Source organism: Ictidomys tridecemlineatus, chromosome 4, assembly GCF_052094955.1.
Source record: "Ictidomys tridecemlineatus isolate mIctTri1 chromosome 4, mIctTri1.hap1, whole genome shotgun sequence".
In the NCBI taxonomy this organism is placed as follows: Eukaryota; Metazoa; Chordata; class Mammalia; order Rodentia; family Sciuridae; genus Ictidomys; species Ictidomys tridecemlineatus.
Window position 1 is genome coordinate 199,298,986 of NC_135480.1, and position 27,516 is coordinate 199,326,501.

At 50.2% G+C, this 27,516-nt stretch overlaps 1 protein-coding gene across 13 annotated transcripts in view; it reads right to left on the reverse strand.

The window, feature by feature from the left end:
- Positions 1 to 1,212: 1,212 nt before the first annotated feature.
- The window catches only part of Dennd1a (DENN domain containing 1A), a 517,467-nt gene continuing 491,163 nt past the window's right edge, over positions 1,213 to 27,516 (reverse strand). For 10 of the 13 annotated variants that reach the window (XM_021723517.3, XM_040286285.2, XM_078048172.1 and 7 more), the window contains 4 exons: positions 20,828 to 20,916; positions 8,775 to 8,903; positions 5,346 to 5,601; positions 1,213 to 4,161 (listed from right to left, as the gene is read on the reverse strand). In XM_021723517.3, the coding sequence (XP_021579192.2) occupies positions 2,935 to 4,161; positions 5,346 to 5,601; positions 8,775 to 8,903; positions 20,828 to 20,916 (1,701 nt within the window). In that variant the 3' untranslated portion in view covers positions 1,213 to 2,934. The remainder of the gene's footprint in view (positions 4,162 to 5,345; positions 5,602 to 8,774; positions 8,904 to 20,827; positions 20,917 to 27,516) is intronic. The other 3 variants (XM_021723518.3, XM_078048175.1, XM_078048174.1) reach the window with 1 other exon arrangement.

Here is a 27,516-nt window from a genome sequence, read left to right on the forward strand (position 1 = left end):
TATCAGGAGGTGTTGTCTCCCCTAACTAGAGCAAGGGGCCTGGCAAGGAGGCCAGAGGGGCACTGAGAGGAAGGAGCAGTGTCCCCTTCTCCCCAGCCCTCACAAACCTACCTAGATCTTCAACCCTGGCTGTTCTTATGCCTGCAGGCCAGTCTCCTAAGTGTCTGGCTGTTGGGATGACTCAGGGAAAGGACTGGAAGGAAGCCCTCAAAGTTTGCAAACGTCAGTTCAGACTGTGTTGGGGCTGGGCCCTCAGAGGCGGACTCATGAAGAATTTGCTACATCCTGTCATGGCTCAGCACATTGTGACCTTGGATCAGAGTGGACACCCTCCTGAGGGCCTGGCTTCCTCTGAACCTCATGGAGTCCCCCCGCGACCTGGAGATGTGCTCTTTCGTCCTTGTTTCCCAGGCTAGCACCTTCTGTGATTGTGGGCTCCAAGTGCCAAGGCCAGACCACATATTTTACGCTTCCAAGTTGGAGGCTGACTTTACCTGGCGCCCCTTGAGGTCTCAGCCATCTCTAGAAGGCATAGGATTGGGGGCACTCGAGGCTCAGTTGAAGCTGAGAGCCCTGAACACCAGGCTGTTTGGCCTTATCCTGTAGGAGGTGGGGCTGCCTTTCCCCAGGTCTTTGTATGACCCTGGGAGAGGAGAGGGCAAGTTGGCTCCTCAGATGGGTTACCAAAGTCCTAGATTTGAAACCTGTGCTAGCTGCAGACTTCTTAGAAGAGACACTTTATGTGGAATGCCAACATATAGACAAATCACATTTCAACTTAATTTTGGTGACATTGGCCACTGTGGGTGACTGGTCTAGATCTCTCCTCCAAACTTTAGTGCCCAACTAGGGTACTGTCCAATCCAAGGCTCTGCCCTTGCTGGTGAGAGATCTGTGGGGGTGACTTTCCAGGGGTCTCTTTGAACTTGTTCTGTCCTGAAGCCTGGGTGCCCTTGGCACTGTTGGTGGCTGTTATCCCTGCTTCGTGGTCCCATCAGGACTGTGTGGACTGTCAACCAGCCCATACCATGCTCTGCCTGGAGGGAAGTGAGTCACTGGCTCAGAGCTCCATGGGCACAGGTGTTGGAGTTGGCCAAGGGCAAATCCTGCCCCTTACCTGGCCTCTACCTTTGTATGAGGGATGGAGAAGATGGCTAAGGGCCTGCTCAGGGGGCTTCCCCTCCCCCAGAGCTTCCTTCAAGGATACAAGTATTCCAGCCTTTTCCCCAAGACTTTATTGAATTCACACAAAGTTCATCCTTGGGTTTGTAAATTCCGTCCAGCCAGCAAAGAAGACATCGGTGCTCATGTGAATAGGGAGCACATGACAGCAGCCACCCAACCCAACCAGGGGGACTGCGGGGTGCCTTCTGCTTCCTGGGCTACCCAGTGCCTCTGTTCATCTTCTGCCCCCTCTGTGGGGGGCTTCCCTGTCCTTAATGGGGCCTGGAGTCTGCCCAGGGCAGAAGAGTGGAACTGGGACTTGTGCCGATACACCTGAGTGCCTGAAGGAGGGACCCATGTGGCCCAGGTGAGACCTGGCTCCCCAGCAACCACAGAACATTACCAAGATAGGAGAGACTTGTTATTCTTGGGTCAAATGACACAGGAGGCCAGGCATCACTGATTTATGAGCAGTGGCAGTGGCCTCCCACCTCTCGGATGTAGAGGAAGCTCCCTGGAGTGATGGGGACCTCCAGGGACCCCTTTGACCCTGTCAGACACCCCCAGGCAGAGGGGAGAGGGACTGTGTCTGACCATTCACAAATAGGAAATGAGAAATCAGGTCAAAATGCTCACAATTTCCTGTATGTCTCAGATGGTTGTTTTCTTAAATGGTTGGGTCTTATTTTAACTTGGTTTATTGAAAGGAGTCAATTTTCAAGATTTATCAAATCAATAAAGTAAAAAAGAAAAGAAAGATAAAAGAAACAATAACAAAATATTTCAATTTAACTTTGGCCTTAGGAATTTCTGTGCTGGCGCGAAGCTTGAGGCAGGTGGGAGGGGCTGGTTTCTAGGCCTCCTCCTGCCCCAGGCTAAGAGGGGCACGTTTGTCCATTCCATGAGAGTCCTTCAAGGGGCTTCCCTGCTCCAGGAAGCCCAGGCATCTGTCTGTGGCATGGGTTGCTGCTGCTCAACTCTGCCCTCGAAGCCCCAAGTGTTAGGAGACCCAGCCAAGTCCCAGCTTTAACAGTGATTGGAGACAAAGGAGAATTCAGAGGTATGGGGATGACAGCTGACTTCTGATACTTGGATTTGTGGGCTTCTCTTTTTCTTCTACGAATCAGAGTTGCTGGTGCTCCCAGACCCCCTGCTGAGCTGGTTGGGGCTGGGTTTGGCCATCAAAAGTGGCCCCGAGTTCCCTTGGCTCGTGGAAACAACCGACGTTTGGGCTTGGGGCAGACTCAAGAAAGCAGTATTGCTAGAAGGGGTTTGGAGATGACCACCAGGGATTTCCTCCAGTCCAGGAGGGGCCCTGACTTCCAGCCCTGAAGCCATCTATGCTGATGCAGACAAGCTGGGTGACACTGACACCTGTGCCTGTTGGGGGTGCTGGGATGGTCAAAGGACAGACAGGAGTTCTGGGCTCCAGAGAAGCAGCCTTGAACCTCATGGCTGCATGGGTGTCTCTGAAGAGACAGTGGGCAGGAGGGGTCTGGGCAGTGGCCACCCTGTTGACCTCTCTAGTGCAAAACCCAAGCAGGGTGCTGAGGAGGATGGGAGTAAGGTAGGACGGGCGCCTAGGAGCTGGGATAGTTCCCAGGCTGCGACTGGCACCGTTCCCCAGGGCTGGACCTCAGAGATGGGTAGTATGGAGGGGGAGGGTAGAGAGTAGGTCCCATCCCTTCCCACCAGCAGAACCTGGGCAGAGGGAAGCCGCACACTGGATGGCAGCACTTGGGCCCAGCTGGCCCTAACCCTCAGGATCTCTCATTCAAATGTCTCCCACTGCTTCCTGAGCTGCTCCACGGAGCCTGGGGCTGGGGCTGGGGCTGGGGCTGGGGCTGGGGCTGGGGCTGGGCTCACATCTTGCTTGGTTTTCCGTAACAAATCCTCAAAGGGGTCTCTGGCCTTTGGAGGAGCAGAGGGCTGCAGTGCTGGCTCCAGGCCCTGACAGGGTCTAGGAGGCAGGAGTGGGGGGTCTCCATGTCTCAGAGTTAGCCCTTGCTTGGCCTCAGCAGACCTGGCACTTGAGCGGGCCAGGGGCAATGTTCGAATCCTTGATGGGGCAACTACTGGAGGGCCGAGTGGCTGCAGGGGACTGGTGTGGGCGCCCACGGGCACCTGGCCAAAGAGATTGGGCATGGAGAGGGCAGACAGGTTTGGCTGAGACCTATGAGGGGCACAGAAGCCAGAATTGGACAGTAGTAGGCTGGGTGCAAAAGCCGGCCCCAGAGAAGCTGGAGGGGCCCCGAAAGGCCTGGAAGGTGTAGAACTCAAAGGCAGGGTGGGTGGTACTGCTGGCACAGATGGGACAAAGGGGTTGAGCGGTGGCTGTGGGAAAGGGGTAGGGGTCCCCATGGGGGGGAAGCTGAACTGTGGGGTGAATGGGGTGGCCATATTTGGGGCAGCAGGGTGTGGCGGGACAGTGCTGCCTGACCAGGCTGTGTTAAGGGGGTCCAGGAGGGCGAGCAGGGCATCGCTACCTGTGCCTGGAGCCCCTGGGGCTGGGCTGAGTGGCTGCAGGAGTTCTGTGGGGCCTTGGGGGCCAACACTGGGGAGAAGCCCTGGGAACAGGGCTGGGCTTGGGGCAGCTCGCTTTTCCCGATCTGTCTGTAGTCGCTCTGCAGAAAAGTCCCCGAGGGTGCCACTGGCAGCCTGAAGCTTGGCCAGGCGGGCAGTGGGTGGTGGAGGCACAATGCCCAGCTCTGGGGTCTTCCTGCCCTGTGGCCGGGGAATGGTGATACTGCCTGAAGTCGGGGTGGGAGCCTCCTCCTTGTTGCTGGGGTTCAGGTTGTTGTCCTGGGTCTGGGGCCTGTGAGGCGGGGCTGGGGAGCTCCCAAGCAGGGCTGAGGGCTTCTCAGGGGAGGCAGCAGGGGGCTTGCTGGGGATGGCCATGTCATCCTGGCCCAGGCTCCAGAGCTTGTTGTATGGGTGGGCAAGCTTCAAGGCTACTGCCATCCCAAGGCTCCTTTCGCTCCTGCCCAGGTCAAGCCTCTGTTGGGAGGGAAGAAGGGAGGTGGTGACCACAGACTGGCCCAGGGAAGACAGGAGAAATGCATGCCCATTCCCATCCCTCCTGAGTGCTGAGCGGGCACTGGAATGGTGCTGCTAGGCATGTGTCCAATTAGCTCCTGGGACCTGGGTCAGTCAGGGGCTCATCCCAGGTAACCAGCAGAGAGCCCAGGTCTCTCACTGTGGCACAAAGGGACTTGAGAGGTAGCTCTTGTCCTTTTATACTAGTGGTTGTCAATTGGTCTTGGGAAAATGATTACCTCTACTGACCACCCACTGGCCTGGCCTTCCCCCTCACTTTTTTGGTATTGGGAATTGAACCTAGGGGTGCTATTCTACTGAGGTACAGCCCCAGACCATTTTTTATTTTGAGACAAGGTCTCATTGAGTTGCTGAGGGTCTTGCTAAATTGCCAAGGCTGATCTTGGAACTTCTGATCCTCCTGCTTTAGCCTCCCAAGTTAATGGGATTACAGGTGTATGCCATTGTGCCTGGCTGGCCTGGTCTTTTTAACTTTTCAGAGCATGTGGCACTTTGATCATACCTGAGAGGGCAAATAAGTCTTGGGGCCTGGTTGAAGGTACATAGTAGGGGAGGAAGCAGGAGGACTAGATTCCAGTCCTGGCTCTGCCATTTCCAAGCTACTTGACTTGGACAGCTCACTCTCCTTCTCTTGGCCTCAGCTACCTCATGTCCAGAGGGGAGCACACATGAATTATGGGACATGTGGGAACTTGTGAACTCCACAGTGTGACCCAGTAATTACAAAATTAGCACAGAGAAGGAATGCAATGGATTGGAAGTCACAATGGGAGATCAGTGATCACACAGAAATAGAAGAATCTGATCCATTAGGCTCTTCCAAGGAGACATGGTGGGGATGGAATCAATTCTAGTTCCACTGGGGGTGGGGGCCAAACCTGGAGCACCAGCCCATTGCTTTGATACACCAAAGGAAGTGAGCTAGCATCTTCTTCAGGCTCACTGTCAGGGTGATGTGGCTACTGGTGCACCAGGCAGGGTTTGGAATCATAGTCTGCGCATTGGCTGAGGTCCTCAGGAAAATCAGTTTGTTTCTTGTCTCATCTACTGTGACTTGAGGGGGCGGGGGTCTGTCCTATGTGCGGAAGGTACCTGGTGGATACCCTGCCCTATTTGTACCATACCTGATAGTCAAAAGTTCCTGGCTGCTCCCGCAGGTCTTTGGGGGCCCGAAGATCCTCCAAGCTCTTGGCCTGGCCCAGTGGCTGCAGGGGGGCCTCCATGTCCAGGTTGTTGAAGACGTCTTCCAGGAGGTCGATGCTGGCAGCCCGGTCAGGTGGAGCTGGGACAGGACCCCTGAGTTCCCGTGCTGGCTGTTCTGGACTCTCTGCCTCATCTCCTGCACTGTCTGACTCCTTGAGTGTCCGATATGGCTGTGGCCTGAAAGGAGACAGAGTGGGCTGGACTCTTCCTCTCCCACCCAGGGTGTCCATGGGAAGATCAGTCAGTTCTCAGACCCTAAAAGCACCGAGGCCTGCAGGACCATGCCTGGGAACCACTGGGATAGGAGAGTCTTGGGGCTCCATGTGGGCTTGGGCCAGGCAGCAGCAAGGGGGCAAGCTTGTGGTCTGAGCCACCTGGGGGTAAATTTGGCTCTGCTGCTTGCTCTGTGGCCTGGCTCTCCTTGCACAGCAGAGGTCCACTTAGTTCTCCCTGTGTGTTTTCATATATTGGGCTAGATGAAAAGGGCAGGACTGGAAGAGGAATCTGTAGGTTCCCCATCCTGCTCCTTCATTTGGTGACTGACAAGTAGCTACAGAATTGGCTGTGAATGGATAATGGGGAGCAGACCTGGAGAAACTCAAGAGGGCAGCTGTCTACACTGTCCTGGGATCCTCAGAGGGACTATCTGGGCCTTGGCTTGTATTGGGCTCAGTTCCAGTCCTGGTCATGCCATCTCTTGTGGGAAGTTGGGCAAGTCACTTAAACATTCTGAGCCTCATCTTCTCAGGTGGTAGTGGTGACTACATGCAAATGCAGTGCCTGGCATATAGCAGCTATGCAGAAGCTGGTGACAACCCACCAGTGAGTGCTGCTATCACCAGGGCTTGTGCTGACAGCTTTCTGTATACTTGCACATTGGAAGTTGCAAGCAACCAGGTTCCTTTCATCTTCTTTCCCATGATCTGATCCCAGGGCATCAGTGGGTACACTAGAAGTCAGCACATGGGTAAACCTTTACTTAGTACCCCTGGCCAGAGCAATGTCCTGCCTCCTCTAACTACAAGGCGGGGGCTAACTGAGGCCCTTGGTTAGGCAGGACTGGGCTCAGATGATCAAGTGGGAGGAGGGCGCCACCTGCTGGTCAAGAGTAGGTTCAAAGAAGAAGCCAGGCAGAGACAGTCCCCGGAGGGCTCAACAAATAGACCCAACTGTTGGCAGGGATCCCATCAGATTGTAAGCCCTCACTAACTCAATGAAGCAACCCATGAAGCAGGACTTACACCCCCACCCTGGAGATGAGGGAATGGAAGCTTAGAGAAGTGAAATAACTCACTGTATCTCATAGCACCAAGCCAGAGGTAGAAAGGGAAGCCAAGTTTGAGAAACTCCAAAAGTCCTTCCCTCACTCAGGCCAAGTCATCTGATCAAGGAATTACAGACTCTCTAATCAAGTTTGGACACAGTGAAAAGGATAAAGGAAAGTCCATGTGCTTCCTAAACTTGAAGAAATAGTGTCTTTTTGACCAATATTTTGTTTTGAGTTAGGATGAGCTAATTCCTTTTTAAACACACACACAAAGGCCTGTACTGACCTGAAGTCATGGGGTAAAGAAATGATCATTAACCATTATTTCAATAATGTTGGCATTAAAGAGAATGTGATGGAGTAGGACATGACTCAACATGCTGGACAGGTGGTGGGAGAGCCCCTGGGTCGTTCCCAGGCGGGCCGCCTTCTCCTCCAAATAATTTTGTGTGTGTGTGTGTGTGTGTGTGTGTGTGTGTGGTGCTGGGGATTGAACCCAGGGCCTTGTACATGTGTGGCAAGCACTCTACCAACTGAGCTGTATCCCCAGACCCCTCCAAGGCGATTTTAAAGTTGATACCTGGATGAACATTTCCTATTCCAATGGTTCTTTCTTGATTCAAATTAGCATTAGAAATAATAGCCTATGTTATTATAGATATTGTTTAAGACAAGGCTAATTCTTAAGGCATTTAGAAGAAAAATTTTAAAAAAGATTCATGTACAGAAAAGGTGGTCTGTGAAGTTTGGGCAATACTGACTCAGGTGGCCCCTTTCTAAGTGAGGACTCTGGAAGAAGTTGTTCTGCCTGTGATCACAGGTGAGTTGGTGACTGGAAAGGTTCAAGGCACCTACTCTATGGGGCAGTGGCAGGAGGCACTTTAAAGTCCCTGAATAATCCACAGGCCCAGCCCGGGGGGAAGGACTTGACACTGGGGACTTCAGCTAGGGTTTGGGAAAAGGGGCAGTGAGGGGGATGGAGGGAGAAAAGGCCCACTTTGTAAAATGGCCAAGCAGCCCACTCCCTGGAAGGCTGTGGACACGTGGACACACAGTAAAGGCCATTCCCATCCCTTAAAAGCTCCCAATGAAAACACTCATACAACCTTGTTAAATAAAACAGACAATGGACATCACTATGCTCAGTCCCAGCTCTTGTGGGTGGAGGGACAAGAAATGGCAAAAGGGGCACTACAAAAAAATTAATTTGAGGGTAGATGAACCTTCTGAACTCTCTCTTTCTCTCTCTCTTTCTTTCTTTCTGGAATTGAATTCAGAGATACTCTACCACTGAGCTACATCCCCAGCCCACTTTTTAAATTTTGAGACAGGATCTCGCTAAGTTACTGAGGGTCTCATAAGTTGCCCAGGCTGGCTTCAAACTTGTGATCCTCCTGCCTCAGCCTCCCGAGCAGCTGGGATTACAGGAGTGCATCATGCACCTGGCTCTTGTTTTATCTTAGTTTTTAAAGGTAGATTTTACAAAAAAAGCTATTTGTAATTAGTATGATATTTATGTTATAAACAATAATGTTAAAAATGTCTTTAAAAAGTCAGGTAGAGGGTGTGGTTTAGTACTTGTGTAGCAGGTCCTAGGTGCCATCCCCAGTATGGAAAAAAAAAAAAAAGGTGGATCAACATTTGGATATGCTGGTATTTATATATGCATTTCATATTATTTACTTTTGTTTGAAACTTAAAATCTGACTTCCTATCTCCATGGCTTTTCAAGATGTGCTGAGATAAGGAAGACTCAGGGATCAGCAACCAGGCTCATTGTGACCACCAGTTTCATTAACAAGCAATTTCATTTTCCCCTTATAAGGAATGGGGATGTTCCTGCATTACCTGATGCCTCCTTCCGCTGTCACAGTCCCAGTGGGGCTGGCAGAATGGATGCCCTGAGAAGAGACCCATGGAAGTGGCGCCCACTCTGTAAGTTGGCCCTGGAGCAGTTGGCACGTGGCAGCTCCAAGCCCCCCTCCCCCCACACAAGAGCAAGCACAACAGTCCCCCTACGACCCCATGCAGCCCCAAGAGTCACCAAGCTGAGCCTGGGGAACTGGAAGAAGGAAGGAGAGACCATTCAAAGGGAGCAGAGAAGAAAAAGCTTTCGGTGAAGCCAGCGCTTGGGGCCTCTTCCCGCTGGCATTCATCGTCAGAGGAGTCCTCGGAGAGGAAGACCGCATAGTGTCGCAAGGGCTTTACCAGGCTGGGGCAGAGGAAGACAAGAGAGAAGAGAACAGGCAGTTAGGGACAAGTTAGAACTCCATGTGGCAGGTGAAAAGAAAAGGCCAGGGGCATGGGGCCCGACAGGCACCAAGGTGAGGAGGCTGGTCCCAAGCAAAAAAGAAACTGGGTTTCCCATATGTGTCAAGAGCCTTAACTTGTGATCAGTCATCTGTGACCAAGTCATCCCACTTCTGCTGAGGTAACCTGAAATGTAACAAAGAATTTCACCCAACATGGTCACCACTGCTCTGTTTATAATATGAAAACATGAAAGCCCCCAAATTCTCCACAATAGGAATCTGGAACAGTTGGCTTAACATCTTCCTCCTATTAAACTTAATGTTGCAATTTTTATGGATGGCCCTACATTATCTGTAGGTTCCACATCAGCAGATTCAACCAACTGCAGCTACAAGAATTTGGGAAAAAAAAAACAAAAAACCCTGTCTGTACTGAATATACACAACTTTTTTTTCTTGTCATATTATTCCCTAAACAATATGGTGTAACAACTACTTGCCTAACATTTACACTAGATTGGATATAGTAAATACTCTAGCACAGGGGAGGGTTGGACAGGCTCTATGTGAACATTACGCCATTTCGTTTAAGGAACTTGAGCATCTCTGGGTTTTGGTATCTGGAACCAATTCCCAGAGGACACCGAGGGACGGCTGTACTGCGTCCTCTCTCATCTCCTTATGGAAAAATGCACAGAAAACAGACTGGAGAGGTAAGTGCTTAAGTGTCAATAATAGCTTGTGGGATTATGGGTGATCCCCCTCCTGCTTCTTATTTTATTTTATTTTTTTACAATGAGCATATCTACTTCAATAATCAGGGAAAAGTGAAAAATAAAAAAAGAAGTGAAAAGAAAAAAGTGAGCCATGCGGAAGAGCCCTCTAGAGAAGGCCCTTTTCTGATTAGCGCCGCTCTCTGGAGTCTCCCTCGGATGCTTCTTCAGAGAGTCTTTTTCATCTGTGATGTGGAAATTAAATATTCATCGTTATAAAAAATACATCTCCCTTGTCAGCCACCTGTGAGCTCTACCTCTATAAACAAACACACGCGCAGCCCAGAGAAATGCCACACCGGGCTCCTATGAATTATATACTGACCAGGCCCAAGAGAGGCGGGTGCTGGGAAAGGGGAGCGGGACCTGGAGGACCGAGGTTCAAACCCCATCCTGCCATGGCTGCTGCTCTAGCCATGTGTCGGGGCTCCATGTTCCAGGTCTGCCCCACTCTGTGGGCTGGGCTTGCTCGGAGGATCCCTGGGAGGTGATGGTGAAGTTTGGGATGCGTGGAGAGAGGGTGCTGAGCAGCTCTTCCTTCACTCCAGCCAAAGCAGTGTCTTCTTGCACTTTACATGATGGCATGGGTCCCTTTAAGATTTTATTTCAGGAAGGGTAACCTGTCTAAGACAAGTATGTGAGAACTACAGCCGGAGGGTAAAGGAGGGGCGGTAGCTGTCCAGGCGAGTGCTGGGACTGGGCTGTGCTGCGACCCACCATCGCTGGTGCTAATCTGGTTGTCATTCAAAACCACCAAGCCTTTCAGCTCTGTGCCCTCATTTCTTCTTATCACCCCTGCAGGCTGGCTGGGTAGAGTTTTGTCTTTAAACTGCAGTGGAGGTTGAGGCTTAACAAGGGAAGCTACTAGCCCAGGGTCTGACACCAGGAAGGGGCAGATCACACTGTTCGACTCCCCTAAGCTCCCAGGCCACTCCATGGCTGACAGGGATGGGACACACATTGGCCATTCCTAGACTATAGTGGGTATCACCTGGGAGAGTGCTTTGCTGTGGTCTCAGTGGAGAGGGCAGGAGGAGGACCTGGCTGGCAGAAGTATGAACAGGCTGCCGCTGTGAATTGCAGACCTGTCCCTGTATCTCTCTCTTTCTCAGAAACCTGCAAATCTGCCATTCTGAACTACAATTTTGCTGTAATGAGTTATGTGGTAAATTCATTGAATGAAAATATTCAGACATTTGCAGGATGCTCTGTTTAAAAATTAGGGGACCCATTCTTTCTCCCCATATGGCACTGCCCCTGGGCAGGTGAGGGGAAGGGGGAAGCAGGCATCCTCACTCTGGGTGGCTTGTGGAAGGTGCTGGGTGTATGTGGATGAGGGCTGCCTTAGGCAGTGCCAAGTCCTGGCTCCGTGCAGGGGAGGTCAGTGCATGTGGCCCTGCCCATCCCTGTGGCCCCCTCTGCCCTCCCAGCATACTTCAACTGACTTCCCATTTCTGAGTCATGTGCCCTTTGTCACGAGGCCCTTCTGTCTCCACATGGTGCACTGATCTTCCATCTTGAAGACTCAGCCCAAATGGAAGCTCCCTGGAGTTCCCAGCTGAGTTTTCTCCCTGGACAGAGTTAGTTCTCCCTGGCTGGCATCTTGGTGCTTCATAGATAGTATTTCATCTCCAGTAATTCTGGGTCAAATGGAATGAGGTTCTCAGGTGGCCCTTGAATCCACTGTGAATGCCTTTCTAACACCCACCTGAGCAAGGCCCCTCCTCTGGCTTTGACAGGAAAGCACAGATCACAGACTGGTATGTCAGCTGAATGCCACTAAACCTGCCAGGAATTTCTGGATTCACAGAAGAGCAAAGTCCTTTGTGCTGGACGGGTCTTGGTGACACTGTTAAGTCAGGCTGCTGCTGTGTAGGTCATAGTCAAGATCTGGTGTCTCTGGCACAGGTATGAGTGAGGAGCAGGAGGAGAGGGAGCCTCGCTTTCCAGCCCACTAAGCAGCTTCTTCCTGCAGCTGGCTTTCTTGCTGGGCCAGGCTGGTGGGGCAGTGGCTTTGACAAGTGGCTCAAGGTGTCTCTGGAGGAGACTACTCTCTCAAGAGCAACAAGGCACCTGGATGAACCTGACCATGTGATGTGGAAAGGTCAGAGCTTTGTCATGTCCAGGATACATGGATGACCACATTGACCCTAGAAGAATTCATAAGCCAAATGCTATGCACACAATTTTTCACTAACTACTTATGACAAAGAAGTCAAGGCCCAGAGATGGGGAGCTCCTTATTGGAGTCACACAGCAGCTGAAGGCAGAGTTGGGAAGTGAATCTGGATTTGCTTGACTCTAAACCACTGTGGGGTCTTCCTACCTCTTCAGTTTCCCAGATCTGAAACAATGCAGTGAGAGGTAGGGTATTTCCCCTTCTACTTTTAATGAAAGGCAAGATTTCAAAATAAACTTATTTAAATTCAGCTGCTCATGTTCCCCCCTGAAACATACAGTCAGATATTTGTCAGAGATAAAGGATGAACCATTGAAAACGTCCAGGTTTAAATTTTTTATTAGCTTAAGGCAGAATATGGAAAAAAAAAGTGTACCTCTTTCCTCATTAACCCAATTCAGCTACTACCGCGCAGGCTGCCACCCACCACTTGCCTGGATTTTATTACACACAAAGGGCTTCTGTGAAAAGGCAGGTCGCGGTGAACTCGGCTCCCCAGCGAGGGCTGCCGATGTCTCAGTGCAAAAGAAAAGCCCGCTGTCCATCAGCGCTCGGACCCCAGCAGCCCCCACAGCTGCTCCCGCCTCTGCCCACAGCGCTGGCGCACAGTTCCCATGCAGATGACTCCTGAGCCCTTTCTAATGTTTGGTTTAACGTGTCGCCAGTTAGCACGCGCGTGTGACAGTGGTGACAGGCGAGGCTGTTCCTTTTTAAATACCATGTCAGAGACACGGCGTCAGGAAGCGGGGAGGCGCTCTGTGCTCTCTGCTGCACCCGGATTGCACTGGCTTATTTTTTAATGAGGAAGATCTGCATCTCGAGAGTTTTTTTCATGTGTCACATCGCGTGGACAAATCAGCAGCACGTCACGCTGGCCCAAAATGAAATGCTGACAAATGTAGATATTTCAAATTTAATTGACATTTAAATGTACTTGAGATAAAGATGGGAAGAAATCAGCCAGGACTCGGTCTCTGGAGGTAATGAAGGGGAGCTGGTGATCACTTTTTAAAGGATCATTTCACTCCAGCACAAAGTGTCTTCATGTTGTAAATGGCTTGGCCACTCATCACCCCTTGGTGACATGGCCCTGGTGGGGTGATGAGCAGGGACAGGCCATAGGATGAGGCCAGGTTCTGTCTGCCCAGCCAATGCCAGCCTGTCCACTTTTCACTCCTTCTTATCCAGGGTACCTTGGAAAAGTCACATTACCTTCCTGGACCCCAATTGCTTCTCTGTGAAATGGAGTTTTCGGCTCTTTTGAAAGATGAACTGTAAAAGTCAAATGAAAATACTTGCTGAGGGCCTAGCAGAGTGCTTCGTGCAAAGCAAACACTCACTTTCCACCCATGTGACATGTTTACCTGCTAACCAACGGATGCTGGGTACTGTGCAGGGTCAAAGAAGGTGGTCCCTGCCTTCCAGGGCAAGTTTGTCCTCAGCTGGGCACATCAGCACATGGCAATTATCTGTGAAGCCTTGCCTGGAGATTCTGTTGGCTTTTTTCCAGGACTGTGATACAGGGCTGGTGCTCCAGACCACACCCTTAGTGGCAAGTAAAAGAATAGAAAAAGGCTCTGAAGTAATACTGAAGGTCTTTGGAGGAACCAGCATGGCTCAGGACCCAGAGGAAGCTCTGGACTGGGACCTAAAGCTCCGTTCTGAGTGGCCCAGTGTAAGAGTTGGGGCTTTTGTGCAGGGGATCTTGGCCCAGGCTCCCCAGGAAGGCAGTGTGGGTGCTGAGCTTTTCATCCTGAGCATGTAGTAGCTGCCCAATGGCCCAGAGGTGGCTATGAGGAGCAGCAAGGGAGGTGATGTCAGGCTGGACAGTTCAGAGAAGAGGCTGGATGGGTTGGAAGGGCAGGTGGTGGGGGCCTTGGATTGGCACAAGGACTGAGAGCCCTGGGCAAGCCTGGGTGACATGAGGCCTCAGGGTGGCAGGCAGTTGAGCAGAAAGCCATGCTGGCCGGATGTCCTGGGTTCTGCCTTTTGAACTTTCACTGGTGCATCTGATGAATTATTTCTCCCTTATATGTTCATTCATTCAACAATAGTCACTAATGCCCATCTTGCAGTTCCAGATCTATGCCCCAACATGTCTTGAGAAGTACTTCCAAGCCACGGGTGGACAGTCACACAGGGAGAGGTCTGAGCACAGCATGTGGGTTCTGCTCCTCTGACCATACTCTAGGCTGTGCTGGAAGGAAGGCAGGGATGGGGACACCTTTGGGGTGCTTTCCTTGACTAAGAAGAGACATTTGTGGACTGTGCATAAAAACTGTCCTTCAACTCTGGGGACCATGGTAAGCGGTAGCAGTGACAGAGCAGTGCACGTGGGATTTGGCAGCCCTGGGTGCACAACCTGCTTCAGGATGTACTGTCCTACCTGCTACAGCTCTGGCTCCCTTGTAGTTGAGTGGAGCTAACAATGAGCTGGTGGTAAAGGTATTTTGGGCAGAGTGCAGGGAAGTTAACCAAGTGCCCTTCAGAAATGGTGACATGGAATCTGTGAGAGGTTGGGGTCTCGGTAGGGGTGGCAAAGCTTTTCAGAGACAACTAAAATCTTCTTGAGGCAAGGGCCCTTTTCTACAGCATCCTTAAGGCTCAGTTTTCCAGCAGTAAAGAACTTTCCCTGTGGTGACAGGTCCTGGGAAAAGTCCTTTCCTCCACAAGGTCAAGGAGAAGTAATGGAAACCAGAGGGTTCTGCGTTTTCTTGGGTTGCTGTGGATCACGGGAGCTTTGAGATGGGGAGTGGGTTCCTTGGCAGTTCTTGCTTTTCCATTCTGGCTCAGGCTCCATGTCTGGCTTCAGGCTGGCTTTGTCTCCAAGGCCTAGAATCCACTGGTGTGGAGTGGGGGTGTGAACCAGGTTGGAAGCCTCTTGCCCTGCTAATTGGTATGTGACCTTCTGCTTGGGTGTTTGGACTCCTGGCCACTCAGGCAGTGGGTCCTGGCAGCCTGCCAGTGGGTAGCATCAGGACAGCTGCCCCTTCCCTGCTGGGGCCCAGGGCTCAGCTGGCATCATAGAGATTTGCTCCTGGGGCTGAGCACAGTTCCTGGTTCTTATGGGGCCAGGGAAGGCAAGGTATTGGCAGTTTAATATTCAAGTGCTGATTATATCTGGCACATGGTAGGTGCTCTTTACATATTTGTGGCTGTTAATTGACAGTTGCCCCTTGCCAGGGTGCTGTGCTAAAAGTGGAACTTTCCTTTATTAATTCCTTTGCTCATTCATTCAGGAAACATCTCTGAGCAGAGGTCCAGGCTGGGTTCTGGTTTGGGAGTGGGAGAGTCAAAGCTAAAGGACACACAGCTCCTGCCTTGGAGGACCTGGCAGACCACTGGTGTATGTGCAGGCATGAGATGCAAAGGGAAACTGCAGCAGGGTAGGTCAGTGCTACATCTGGAGCATCTTGGGAGATTGTGGACATGGGAGGGGGAGTGTTGGGGCAGAGTGCTGAGGCCACAGCAGTAGCTGCAGAGATGAGGCAGGAGGGGAGGCCATGTGCTTTGCTAACTCAGGATGTGACTATGGCTCCTGTGGCAGTTTCCCAAACCACACTTCTTGGGATGTTCATAGTGTTAAAAGCAGACGGCAAGGAGCCCAAAGCCTCAGGGCTGGTGGTTGGTGGCGGGATGTCCTGGGAGTGTTGGATGCCAAAGCCCTGCCCATGTACCAGGACACCATCCAAATGACTGACCCACACCCTCAGGGCAGCTCTGGGCTGTGCAGGAGGGAAAGGGGCTCTGTCCTGTTGTGAAGAACAGCCGGAACAACTGGCATGGAGGAAAGTGAGGTATGTCTGCCGTGCCAAAGAAGCATGTCATTTTTTTGCTAGCAACTGGTCAAGAGAGATGTATGCCAAGTGTTCTGAGACCTGGGCTTTGGGCAGAGTACTCACTAAATGCTTCTGGCAGCTTCTTCTAATCTTCTGGGTCCCGGGGTTGGGTCACGTGGTATAACTCAGCTGGTCAGATACTTGGGGTCGTCAGCAGCATTGATTGGCCATTTGGTGTATAGATCTGACCAGCTGTATGCAGCTATATGCCTGTGGGGCATTTCCTTGTTCAGAGGACGTCTAATGCCAGCTCCCCAGATTTCCGGGGGATTCCAGTTTGGGTGGGTGTATAAAGTAGAACAATTCTTTTAGAAAGTTCTTTAGCAATACAGGGCAGACATCTTTTTACATGACTGGTTAAGAGCATCGGTTCCTGCATTAGAGAGACGTGTTTGAAGTTCAGCTCTGCTAATAACTAGCTGTGTGACCAAGGGCAGTGACAACTTCTTGGAGTCTCAGCTAGTTCTATAAAATAGAGCTCATAATACCTGGCTCCCAAGATTTCCTGTAAGGACTAAATGAAATGGTATATGTAAAGTGCTTAGCACATGGTTCACAGCTAAAGGTAGTTGTTAATTCCATTTCTTATAATGATATAAAATGAGAGAAAGCTTGGAGGATTAGATATTTATCCTGGCATTTATCATATGAATGAAAACCTGGAAACAATCTAAAGATCTAATATGGGGCACAGGGTCAGGCAGACTCATTAGTCCCACTCATTAGGAGACAAGGTGTGTAGTCAAACAAGCTCAGCTGGGCAGGTGTCATGCCCAGTCCCCATCAGACCCATTGCTACCTGCAAGCGCCTTGACCTAGGACTCAGAGGACAGCCTGCATCTGGGTTGTGAAGATTAACCAGCTGGCAAATGCATAAAATAATCTCTCTCCATATTCTCAGACACTGGCTGCCACCTCCTAGAAGGGAACAAATGGCAGCCTGCCTGGTAGAAGGAGGCACCTGGGGGCAGCATGGTCACCCCAGCCTTGCCTTAGTCCTGAGGGGGCAGGCAGTTCTGATCGAAGTGTTGCATTTCCAAGCTGGCTCTTGGCTCTAAGCATCAAGTTGAATGGGAAATTCCCTGGAATATGGAAAAGCCAAAAGGGAAAAATTTGGGGCCTGGAAGCAGGTCGGTTCCAGCAGGAAACCACCAAGGCCCACCTCTAACGGGAGGGGAGCTGTGAGCCTCCCTCACCACCACGGCAGCCACGTTCTCACTAGTCAGAGTGGCACACAGGCATAATTAGGTTGTGAACAAAAACCCTGGCTGGTGGTGAAGAAAGGATGTATCTTGTTCTGGCCTGGAGACCTTAGACAAGTTTTGGAAAGTTTCTCCCTGAGCCTCAGTTTCTCTATCTGCTAAGCGGGAAAGCCACCACCTGCCTTTTGTAATCTTGAGGATGTTTAGTAAATGTTAGGTCTTCCTCCTTCCCCAGGTAGAAACACTCAGGTGCCTGTGGACACTGCTGTGTGGAAGGAGGAGGGTTGAGGGGCTCCAGGGAAGCCAAGGGGAGGTGTGGTGAGCTGGGTGAGTTATCTTAGGACATGAAGCTATCCCTTTGGGGGAAAACCAGACTACAAATGGAAAAGCCAAGAGGGAATAACTTGGGGCCTGGAAGCCTGTCCCAATGAGAGCAGCAGAGTACAACAGAGAATGAAACAGACCAGGACCCTGAATCCTGGCCCTGCCACCTTCTAACAGGGGAACCCTGGGAACACTGTCAAATGCATTTTCTGAGCCTGAGCTCCCACTCTGTGGAAGGGGAAATGGCCAGCCTCAGAGGGCCTAGGACTTTGAGGGACTCCAGGGCACTTTGTGCTGACTGGTATCTAACCCAGACCTTTCCTGCCAGTTGAGAACACCCCATCCGCCCTGCTCTGAATAATAATAGAAGCTAATATTTCTTTTTTTTTAATATTTATTTTTTAGTATTTGGCAGACACAACATCTTAGTTTGTATGTGGTGCTGAGGATCGAACCCGGGCCGCACGCATGCTAGGCGAGCGCACTACCGCTTGAGCCACATCCCCAGCCCCAATATTTCTTGAAGGAAAAGATTAACTACATGTTAATCAGCTAAAGGTAACTGAAAAACAGAGGGAATGTTTCCTCAGAAATCTTTTGGAAGTATCCTTCCAAATGCTAATAAATGGCCTCATGGGGCTCAGAAACCTATTCTTGATTCAGAAAGAACATTTTTTAAAAATATTTTTTTAGTTGTAGCTGGACACAATATTTTTATTCATTTTTATGTGCTGCTGAGGATTGAATCCAGTGCCTCACACATGTGAGGTGGGCGCTCTACCACTGAGCTATAGCCCCAGTACCAGAAAGAACTTTTGATGGAGGAAAATATCATTTTGGGCAAATGCAGGTCAACAGAAGAGTCACCATGTGAACTCCCAGTTAAGGCCTCCTTTTAAAAGTGCTATGCAGCCTGCATGTAGCATATTTTCAGAGATATTTTTTTGAATGAATGGACACACGAATGCATAGATGGAGTGGCCAGAGAGCTGTAGGACACTCTCTGCTGAGTGTCATCGGATCCCAGGATATGTTCAGTGGCTGCAGGGGATGCTGTTGTTCTTAATCAGCTCTGTCTTGCTGTCTGAAAAGTTAACTACTGGATGTGGATGTGCCATTGGAAGGAAGGGTTGGGGCAAGAAGTTGGGAGGACTGAATCTCCCCCCTCAGCTTCAAAGATCCCACATCCTCTTGTGCCGCCCCAATTCTCTAAGTTTCTGAGGTGCTTTGATATTCCCAGTGGAGATGAAGACCCAGCATACAAGAAAACCCAGGCCAGATGAAAGGCCAGGCCCCAAGTCCATGTACCCCACACAGAACCAGCCCTGACGAACGCCCATTAGGCTCTGGTTCCTGCCTGCCAGCTTGTCTTCTTGTCTCTCTCCACACAATGCCGACAGATTGGAGGAGTTGGTTTCCTTCCCCCAAGAACAATATTTTATGAGGAGTCTGTTTTATTAAAATATTTTCCGCTGGATGCTTCCTGTGTTTCAAGAAGTTGGTCTTGCCAGCTGGAGCTGATGACAGTTGAGAAAAACACATCCAAGTGCTGTTGTGACATGGCATTTGGAAGTGGAGGAGCACTATGGGGGGGTGGCAGCATGGAAGAGATGCAGGAAAACACCCGGGTGGCACCAGAAATGTCACTGGCAGTATGAGAGCACAGCCTCCCCTTCTCATTAAGAAAATGTGAAAAGAAACCCTTGCAATGATGTCCCCCAATGTACTGCTCTACCTCCTTATAGGCCCAAACTGCCATGCGGCATGGTCAGAGAAGTCCTGTCATTTGTCTCGTATCACTGTTAGTTTGCCAATCCCCAAGTCAGCTCCCACTGGTTCATTTCAACCCCAGATACTTCCCAAGAAGAAATCCAATATGGGGCACATTGTGAAAGGAAACGAAAATCAATTTGGACACAGCGCAGGTGATATTGAGGGAAACGGCATCAATGCTGGCTCTGTGGTGCACACTAGAGTCATCTCTTCTCACTGGGTTTGGAAGAGCAACAGCATAAATAAATGTGGTTGGGAAGTCCAACCTGTAACCAGGGAGGAACATATCATTTTGGGCAAATGCAGGTCACTAGGGAACTGATCACAAAATGGATGATGCTTTTCCACAGATGTGGAGTGTGGTTGGTCTGGGATGTTTTATGCAACATAAGGATAGCCTGGGTTACACTATCCACAGGCCCATAACCTGTGTCCCAACACAGTGTCTAAAAGATTTAGTTTGGTTTTTAAGAGATGACTTTAAGGATAAGTGGTTAGTTTCATCCCTCTCAGAAATCTTTAGGGCCTGAGGAACTCTAGAGCTATGCAGCATTCTCTCCACGAGGGGGCAATCACAGCCCACAGCCAGAGCCAGACTCCACATTCCCACCAGCCTATTGTGCAGAGGATAAGTTAAATCTACACCCAACTTTGAGAGACCTCTCTTGGAAATTTCACACAACCAAGCATCTACATACATGCATGTGTGCATGCACATGCACACACACTCACATATACACTCTCTCATCCCTGAGCTCTGGCTATCCAGGTAGGTTGGTTTTATAAAGACATGGGAGTCTCAAGTGGTATCTGATTGTAAACCAGGGAATTCTGGGAAAGGAAGTGCCCCATAACCTGGTTTAGGCCACAGCTTGACATTTCAGAATTGTTTCTTCCTTTTGGTTCCAAATAGGGCCAGGACCTGGCATCTCCCTAACTTCTTTGGGAATTTTTCTACAAGCAGACCAGACAGGAGGATCATTCCCCTTCTCACTCAAAGGCCTAAATTTTCTGATTTCTCCAATCCCAGGTCAAGACGAGACCATGCTCTTCCTAAAGACACTGCAGGAAGCTGGTGTGGAGCCGCTAAGGTGGTTGGGCAAAGCCCATGGGTTGTGAACCCTGTGGACAAAGGGAAGCAGCATCTTCTCTAGAAAGCTCTGGAGTCAGGTTGTCTGGAGCTTCTGGCTTTGACCTAATTTAGGTAACTCAGCCTCTGGCCATGGCTTGTATCCTGCCTCACTTGTTCACCAGGTAACCCAAGCCAGCCTTGGGTTGTGGTCTGAAGGGAGGTGGCAAGGAAAAGCCATGACATCTTAATACTGTGGCCCAGGGGAGCAAAGGGGTCTGGTGAGGTGGAGCACCAAGTGAGGAAGACTTGCAAACAAATTTGAGCCACAGAGATCTTCAGCACCACCATGTCTGAGGGCATGGCCTTGTTAAACAGTTGGCCTTGCCACCTAGGTTGTTGAACTTTACCTGTGGACCTGACATCTTCTGCGTATAATTCTAGACCTTCTTTGGAGCTTAGTGCCCTTTGGGTCTCACTCACCCAGCCCAGGTGCTTGGTTCCCTGGCCTCTGGGGTCTCTCACTGATCCAACTGAAAGCAGCAGAAGGAACCAACTGAAGCTAACACTAAAGGCCCAGCCCTGCTTCTCATAGACCTCTTGGTGAAACAACTGCTTGGAGCACCAGGGAAGCCTCTCAGAGGCCAGGGTGGCACTCTTGGGCACCCAAAGCACTGCTCTAACTGGGTTCTTGCAGACAGAAGGAGGAAAGCCATGGTACTTACTGCTCAGGGCTTGAGACAGATGTCCGCCGGCCTTCCACGGCAATGTTGCTCTTTGGTCTCTTGACAACATGTGGACGGGGTGGGCGCACCTAGGAGGGGCACAGGAAAAGTCCAAGAAGAAATAAGTTGGGAAAGCCACACAGGGACATTCTGAAGATTTGTGTAGGTATTTTTAAGGTACAGGCTATAAAAGTCCCACAGTGTCAAGTGCAGCAGATAGATACATTTGGAAAGGTTCTCCTTATCTACAAGACAGGAATAGTCCCACTAGCCTCCTTGCAGGGCTGCAGTGAGGGTACATCAATGAGATGATGTACATAAGGGACCCAGCAATGAGGCCCTCATCCTTGATAAATTTCTTGCCCTCCTGTTACCCGGAAACCAGTGTGTAAGCAGAAATGTTTCATCAGACTTGTTTCTGGGGAATACATGTGTATTTTGTTCATTTTACAACTAAATTACAGGATGCTTCTTTTCTTCTCTCTATGGGAGAGACAATTAAAGACATCCTTTTGCTTCCCAGGGCACCCCTGTACCAGCCCTCCAGTGGGGCTCAGCTGAGGTATGGCCACCCTCACAGCACAGATCTGACCCAAGGGTGATGGGGGTGTACTGGGAAGTGGACAGATTCTCAAGCCTATAGTTTCCATTGAAGTGACAAGCTGGGGTATCCCGACCTGCCATCTCTGAAAGCCAAAATGAGCATCCATGGAAAAAGATGCTCCTCTCAAAAACAAACAAGGATGCTTCTCTCCCCCACCAGAGCGTGTGGTAGGGGTCAGGCTGAGAGTTTGTAGGTTTGCTCAAAAGAAGACTCATTTAATCCAATCAACTTTACATGGCTATACATTTGGAACCACCATCTCTGACCATTTCCAATGTCAGAGAGACAGGGAGAGAACCAAGCTAAGAAAGTGCCCCGTGAATTTCACTACCAATAAAGCCAAGTACTGTGGCTAGGCAGGGGGCTTGCTTTCCCTGTAGACACGATGCCATAAGTGCCAAATTCCACCGACAACAGAGAAGGAGAATTTGTGCACACTCCTCTTCCTGCTTGCCCTTTTACCTGAACACCTCTACTCTCAACAATTTGTGGGTGACACAGAACAATGGCTAAGGAACAAGATTACAGAAGTTAGCTGCATATAAGATGAATCTTAATAGAGTCTCATCAAGCCCTCACATCTGTGCATGTATCATTTAACGAAAGTTTTTCCTGTGAAATGGTCAATCTGATCTCAGCTTTGTTTGGCAAATCAGAGATGTGGTAAAAACCAAATGTGTTCCACCAAACATGCTCTGTTTCCTTCCATGGGGCTGCTATGAAGACTCAAGAATGGGGGAGAGTGCGGGCTCCATAAATGCTTGTCCTGCTTCGCTGTGACCTCGATATTCCCTTCTTATCAATAACAAAAGAAATAAGGGGAGGTGCCTCTGAATTAGAGGATGAAATTTAGGATTATCTTTCCTTTCTAGCATCCTGCATAGTGCTTGGTATACAGTGGAAGCTCAATGAGATTTTTAGAAACATATGAAGGTTGGCGCTTCGAATCTAAGAGGCACATAATACTGTCACTATTATTGTTATCAGAATAGTGCCTGTAGATGTTCAGTCAACATGTGCTGAATAAATGAATGGGTATACCCACCCCGCATTCTAACTCTGAGCTAGTTTCCCTGGCCAGACTCCCCTGGCAGCTTTAAATAGGGTTCCTGGCTGGAAGAATGCCCCAGACCTCCCCTGACAAAGGGAGGACTGCAGCTGGGGTAGAGGAGCTGCTCTGCCCCTTCCCTGGGGGTCCTGGGGCACCGGGTTCAGGAAAGGTCAGACATTAAGGCCTGTCGGCGCATCCTGCACAGGGCTGCTCCTTGCTATAATAAAGGCGGGTTAAGAATGTGAACTTGTGGCTGAAATAGGGGGATTAAGTTTGTGGCAACTTCAACTGAACTTGCAACGTGGTGAAACATGGGGAAAAAGAACAACAGAGCTAATTAGACGAGCTGAGCTGTCAGAGTGCTGCTGAATGGCTCAGCGCCAACAAACAAAAGGAATGGGTTGGCAATCAGCAGGATCGATGGAGGAGACTGCTTCATTAGGGATGATAAAACAGACGGGGGTGGGGGAGGGAGAGAAAGACACAACGGACCAGAGACAGTCACCCTGGTGGTTACAACCCAACCGGAGCCACACACACACCTAACTGGTGTGGACAAAGCCACACACAAAATTATCCTCACACCCACCCAGATACACAGAAGCTTCAGGACTCCAACATAAACACAATCTCATAGACACACACCGAGGCATGCACAAGGGGTGAAGGCCCACAGAGGAATCAAGTGCGCGCACGCGCACACACACACACACACACACACACACACAGCGGCCGACCACGACCAGGCAAGGAAACACACAGACAAAATGGTTTAATTAAGCCTGAATCACTAGACGATGCAGACAACTCCCGTCATATTTCAGCAACTGCATACCTCTTCTTGGAGTGCTTAGGAAGGGTGGGGGCTGTGAAAGAGTAGAAAACCACACGCACACACTACGGGGCGGCCCCACCACTGCCAGGATCCCAGCGGCACCAGGGGAGAAAATGCTAAACAGGGATTTCCAGCATGGTTCAAGGGGGACTGGAGGGGAAAGTTGGGAAGCTCGCCAAATTCCCCACTGGATTTAAAACCTGAGAAATCTAAGTCGGCAGGGTTAAATGTGTATTGAATACAAAAGCACCGAGTATATTTGATTTTAATGGTGAGCAAGAAATAATAAATACAGAGCTTATAAAGTGCTTTGCATGTGGGCCAACCATAGCCTATCTCTGCCCGGAGAGCGAGGCCACTGCCCTTGGTCCACTAGCTACATGCACCATTTTTTTTTCCTGCTCTTTGTTTTTTCTTCTTTTAAAGAAGCAACCCATATCCTGTGGTCACAGCTGAACTCCAGCTACAGGTGCTGGGCCACAAAGCACCTGCCAGAAATTTCGGATGAGGGCTAGCCCCCCATGTTCCCACCACCCGGGCCAGCAGCTGCACTTCTGCTGGGGATGTTTACAACTAAGTGATACCACAAAGCCTGTCTGGGGCCAATGGCTCCCAACTTGGGGGTTTCAGGCAACCTTCTTCAAGGCCCTTGAAGTGTTCCATACTCCAGGTCTCCCCAGTTCCCACCTACTGGGTAATGGTGTCCTCTGGAAATTTGCACAAATGCATTGAGGGTGAACACTTCCCACAACCTGGAATCTTGGAGCCCAGAAAGCATGGACCTTATCTATGACTCTCAGTGGCCTTGGTAGGCATTAAGTTTTTTTTTTTTCCTTTATTTTATTTATTTTTATGTGGTGCAGAGGATCGAACCCAGAGTCTCACACATGCTAGGCGAGCACTCTACTGCTGAGCTACAATCCCAGCCTCTAGGCATTAAGTTTTGGGGGATGGATATGCCACTTGATGCAGGCCATGTGTTAGGAACCCTTAGTATATGACCTCATAACCCTCATCACGTGGGCATGATAAACTCACTTTATAGATCATCCAACCAAAGCTTTGAGCAGGTAGGGTCTTGTCTAAGGTCACACAGTCAGGAAGTAGCCATGCTGTGCTTCAAGTGAGGGTGGGCCTCTTTGACTTCTAGGGGGAGCTGCTCCCCCTAGGCCCCTGCTTCCTGAGCATACCAGGACCCAGGGAAGGGATGGCCTGAGTGCCAGGCTTGGTGCCTCTCTCAGTAAGCCAGGGGCAGAGGTAGTTGCCACTCAGGCTTCTCTATTCTCTAAGACCTCAGTTACCAGTAGAGATGGCCAGGCACCCCCTTATCTGGGCAAGTCTCCATACTGGTGAGATGACACAGAGTCCATGACAGCTGTCTCCAATGTTTGAGTTTTTCCAGAGGCAGCACTTCTGCCCTAAGTCATACTGATTCTCTGCCTGCCTTGGAGCCGGGGCCTCTAGGGATTCTGAGAGCCACCCACGGCTGACTTTGGCTTCAGGGGAGGCTGTCAAGAGGGGAACAGAAGAGGCCAGCCTGGCTTCAAATGCCAGTATGGCCTCCTATCATCTCTGTGGTCTTGGCTACAAATTGGGGAAATGGCATGTGCCTCCTGTGGGCTGTAATAAGGACAGACAAGACACAAAAAATGCAAATGCCTAGCGTAGTTCTAGGCACAATAAAGGGCACCCTATCAAGGTAAGTTCCCCTCACCTCTGTATCGGCCAGGACATAACGCTGCCCTAAGATCCCACAGGAAGCCCAGCTAGTTATTGATTTTTTTTCTTAGTTGAAAGCCCTGCCTCTGTACTTTATAGTTAAGTCCATTTTGGTTACTGTGGATATGAAGGTTCTAGTGAGTTTGGGATGCAGAAAAGAGCATGGGTTCTAGGGCTTGGTGACCCTTGCAAAGGACTTAGTTAGGATGTTTAGCATCTGTTTTCTAATCTCTAAAATGGGTGGTGACAACACCTACTTCACAGAGCTACTATGAGGCTCAACCAGGATGAGGTACTTAAAAATGATTTGCTGGCTGTTAAATCCTGGACTTTTCAAAACTAGGTCGTTCCTGGTCCAGTGTGGTGGGGCACACCTGTCCCCCAGGAGTCTGAGACAGGAGGATCATAGGTTCCAGGTCAGCCTGGGCAATTCAGTGAGACCCAGGCACAAAATATAAATAAAAAGGGCTGTGGATGTAGCTCAATGGTAGAGTACCCCTGGATTCAATCCTTATGAACCCTTCCTCCCAAAAAAAGAAGTTGTAGGATGTACCATTCTGTGCCAGGCCCTATGCAGGATGCTCTACAAATGTTATCCACATTCATTCTCACAGAGAACTCTCATGAATAAGGGCCTCTTACAGAGAGAAGTGAGGCTCAGAGACCTTCAGTTCTTGCCCAAAGCCACACAGCTTCAGCATCCCAGCCTAATTATGCTACAGTCCAAATGCATGCTGTTAATGACTGTACTGAAATGCTCAGTAAATTGCACAAGGTTTGATCCAGAAGGGGCTTCCTGTCCCTGATAGTGGGTCTTCTTGTTGCTTGTGTTTTTTTTTTTCCAATGACAATTAACAGAAACATTCTAGCCCCTTGGCAGAAGTGCTGATTGGGGTTTGGGCTAATCATGGTTTGATGGGGGCACAAGATGGATCCATCATCCTTCATGGCCAGAACTGTAGACTCACGACTATTATATATAAAGATGTCTAAATTCCATTCCTCCACCCCACCCACTAACTCCCACACACACTGAGGAAAGGGAGGAAACAGCACCAGAGAACATCTCCTACCCACCCAGAAAGCCACTACTCAGTGAATGCTGGGTGTGCACGCCAAGAATTCTAAAAAGACGAATGGTTCGGCCTGGTCATCTGTACGACCTGGCCTCTGTGCCCTCAGAGGATGGATCTAGACATGTGCATTGAAAGGGTGGGAGGGGCTGGGCCCCCAGTTCGTGGCATACTTTAATTGCAACCAACTCCTTGTGCCTGGCCATGGAGTGGGGCTGCCTGGACAACAGCCTGGGAAACTCTTCTCATGGTAAACTCTTCCCACCAAATGGTCCTGACAGCTTTCCATCTTATGGCACCTGTTAGCTATGGTGTTGCAGTGCGGACAAAGCCTGAAACTATAAGGGAAAACAACCCAGTGTGCTCAACATGTGACCCACACTATATATCATCTCATGACATTTTTCTTTAACACACGAAGATGGGCCTCTCTCCCCTCCTGCCTGTTCCCAGGTATTGGTGGGCTTGTCACGCTTTGTCTTGCTCTTCCCCACTTACTCGGCACTTGTCATGGGAAGGCAGCTCTCCATGAGGCCTGGCAGGGGAGCAGTACCTGTCTCCATCCGAGCGTGCTCCATTCTCTTGCTGTAGCCTCCTCCCCAGGGGAGGGACATCAGATGCTGGCACAAATGAGACCCCTGCTGCTAGACTTTTGGCTTCCTTTGTGAGGAAGAAGCATCTGGAGCAGGGTTTAAAGCTCATTGGCTAGAAACAGGCCTTGCCCTGTGCCATTTGCTCAAATGATGCACACAGCACCCCGCTACCTATAGCTCCGACCTGGAAGTCGCTGAACTGATTCAGGAAAAGGAGAGAGAAGCCCAGAAAATGCGAGTTCAGATTCATGCCACACAGCAAAGGAAGCTGAAAAACCCGATTCCCGGTTTCCTTTTGCCAGGCAGGAGAGTCCGCACTCCGGGTTTAGTCAGGCGGGGAGGCTCAGGCAGTGTTAGGTGGGGAGGGCACAACACCAGCTACTCACGGGCCTCGAGCGCTGTATCTTGGGAGGCGGAGGTCGAGTGGGATGGAGTCTTTGTGGCTGTATTAAAGTGGAAACTTAAAACATCAGTACACACCGAGATAGGCTGACGCACTTTACACACGACCTGGGGAAAGTGTCCTGTCACTTGAGACAGAGCCAGAGGGCCATCACGATGCCTCTTGCCCCTCACCCCCACTGTCTATTTTCTGAAACTATCCCCTCTGCTGACTCTTTAGTTCTGGACTTGTCTCTGCTCTGGACTGTGGTCATCTTCTAACAGGGCCCCTTGCTCTGATTTCCAGTTTAGGTTGTGGTGGTGGTGGGGACCTTCTAAACTGCCATATGATCATGTCACACCCAGTTTCAAAACCTCAGTGCCTCTCCTATACTTGAGTGACAGCTCAAGGCCCTGGGCCAGCAAGACTTGC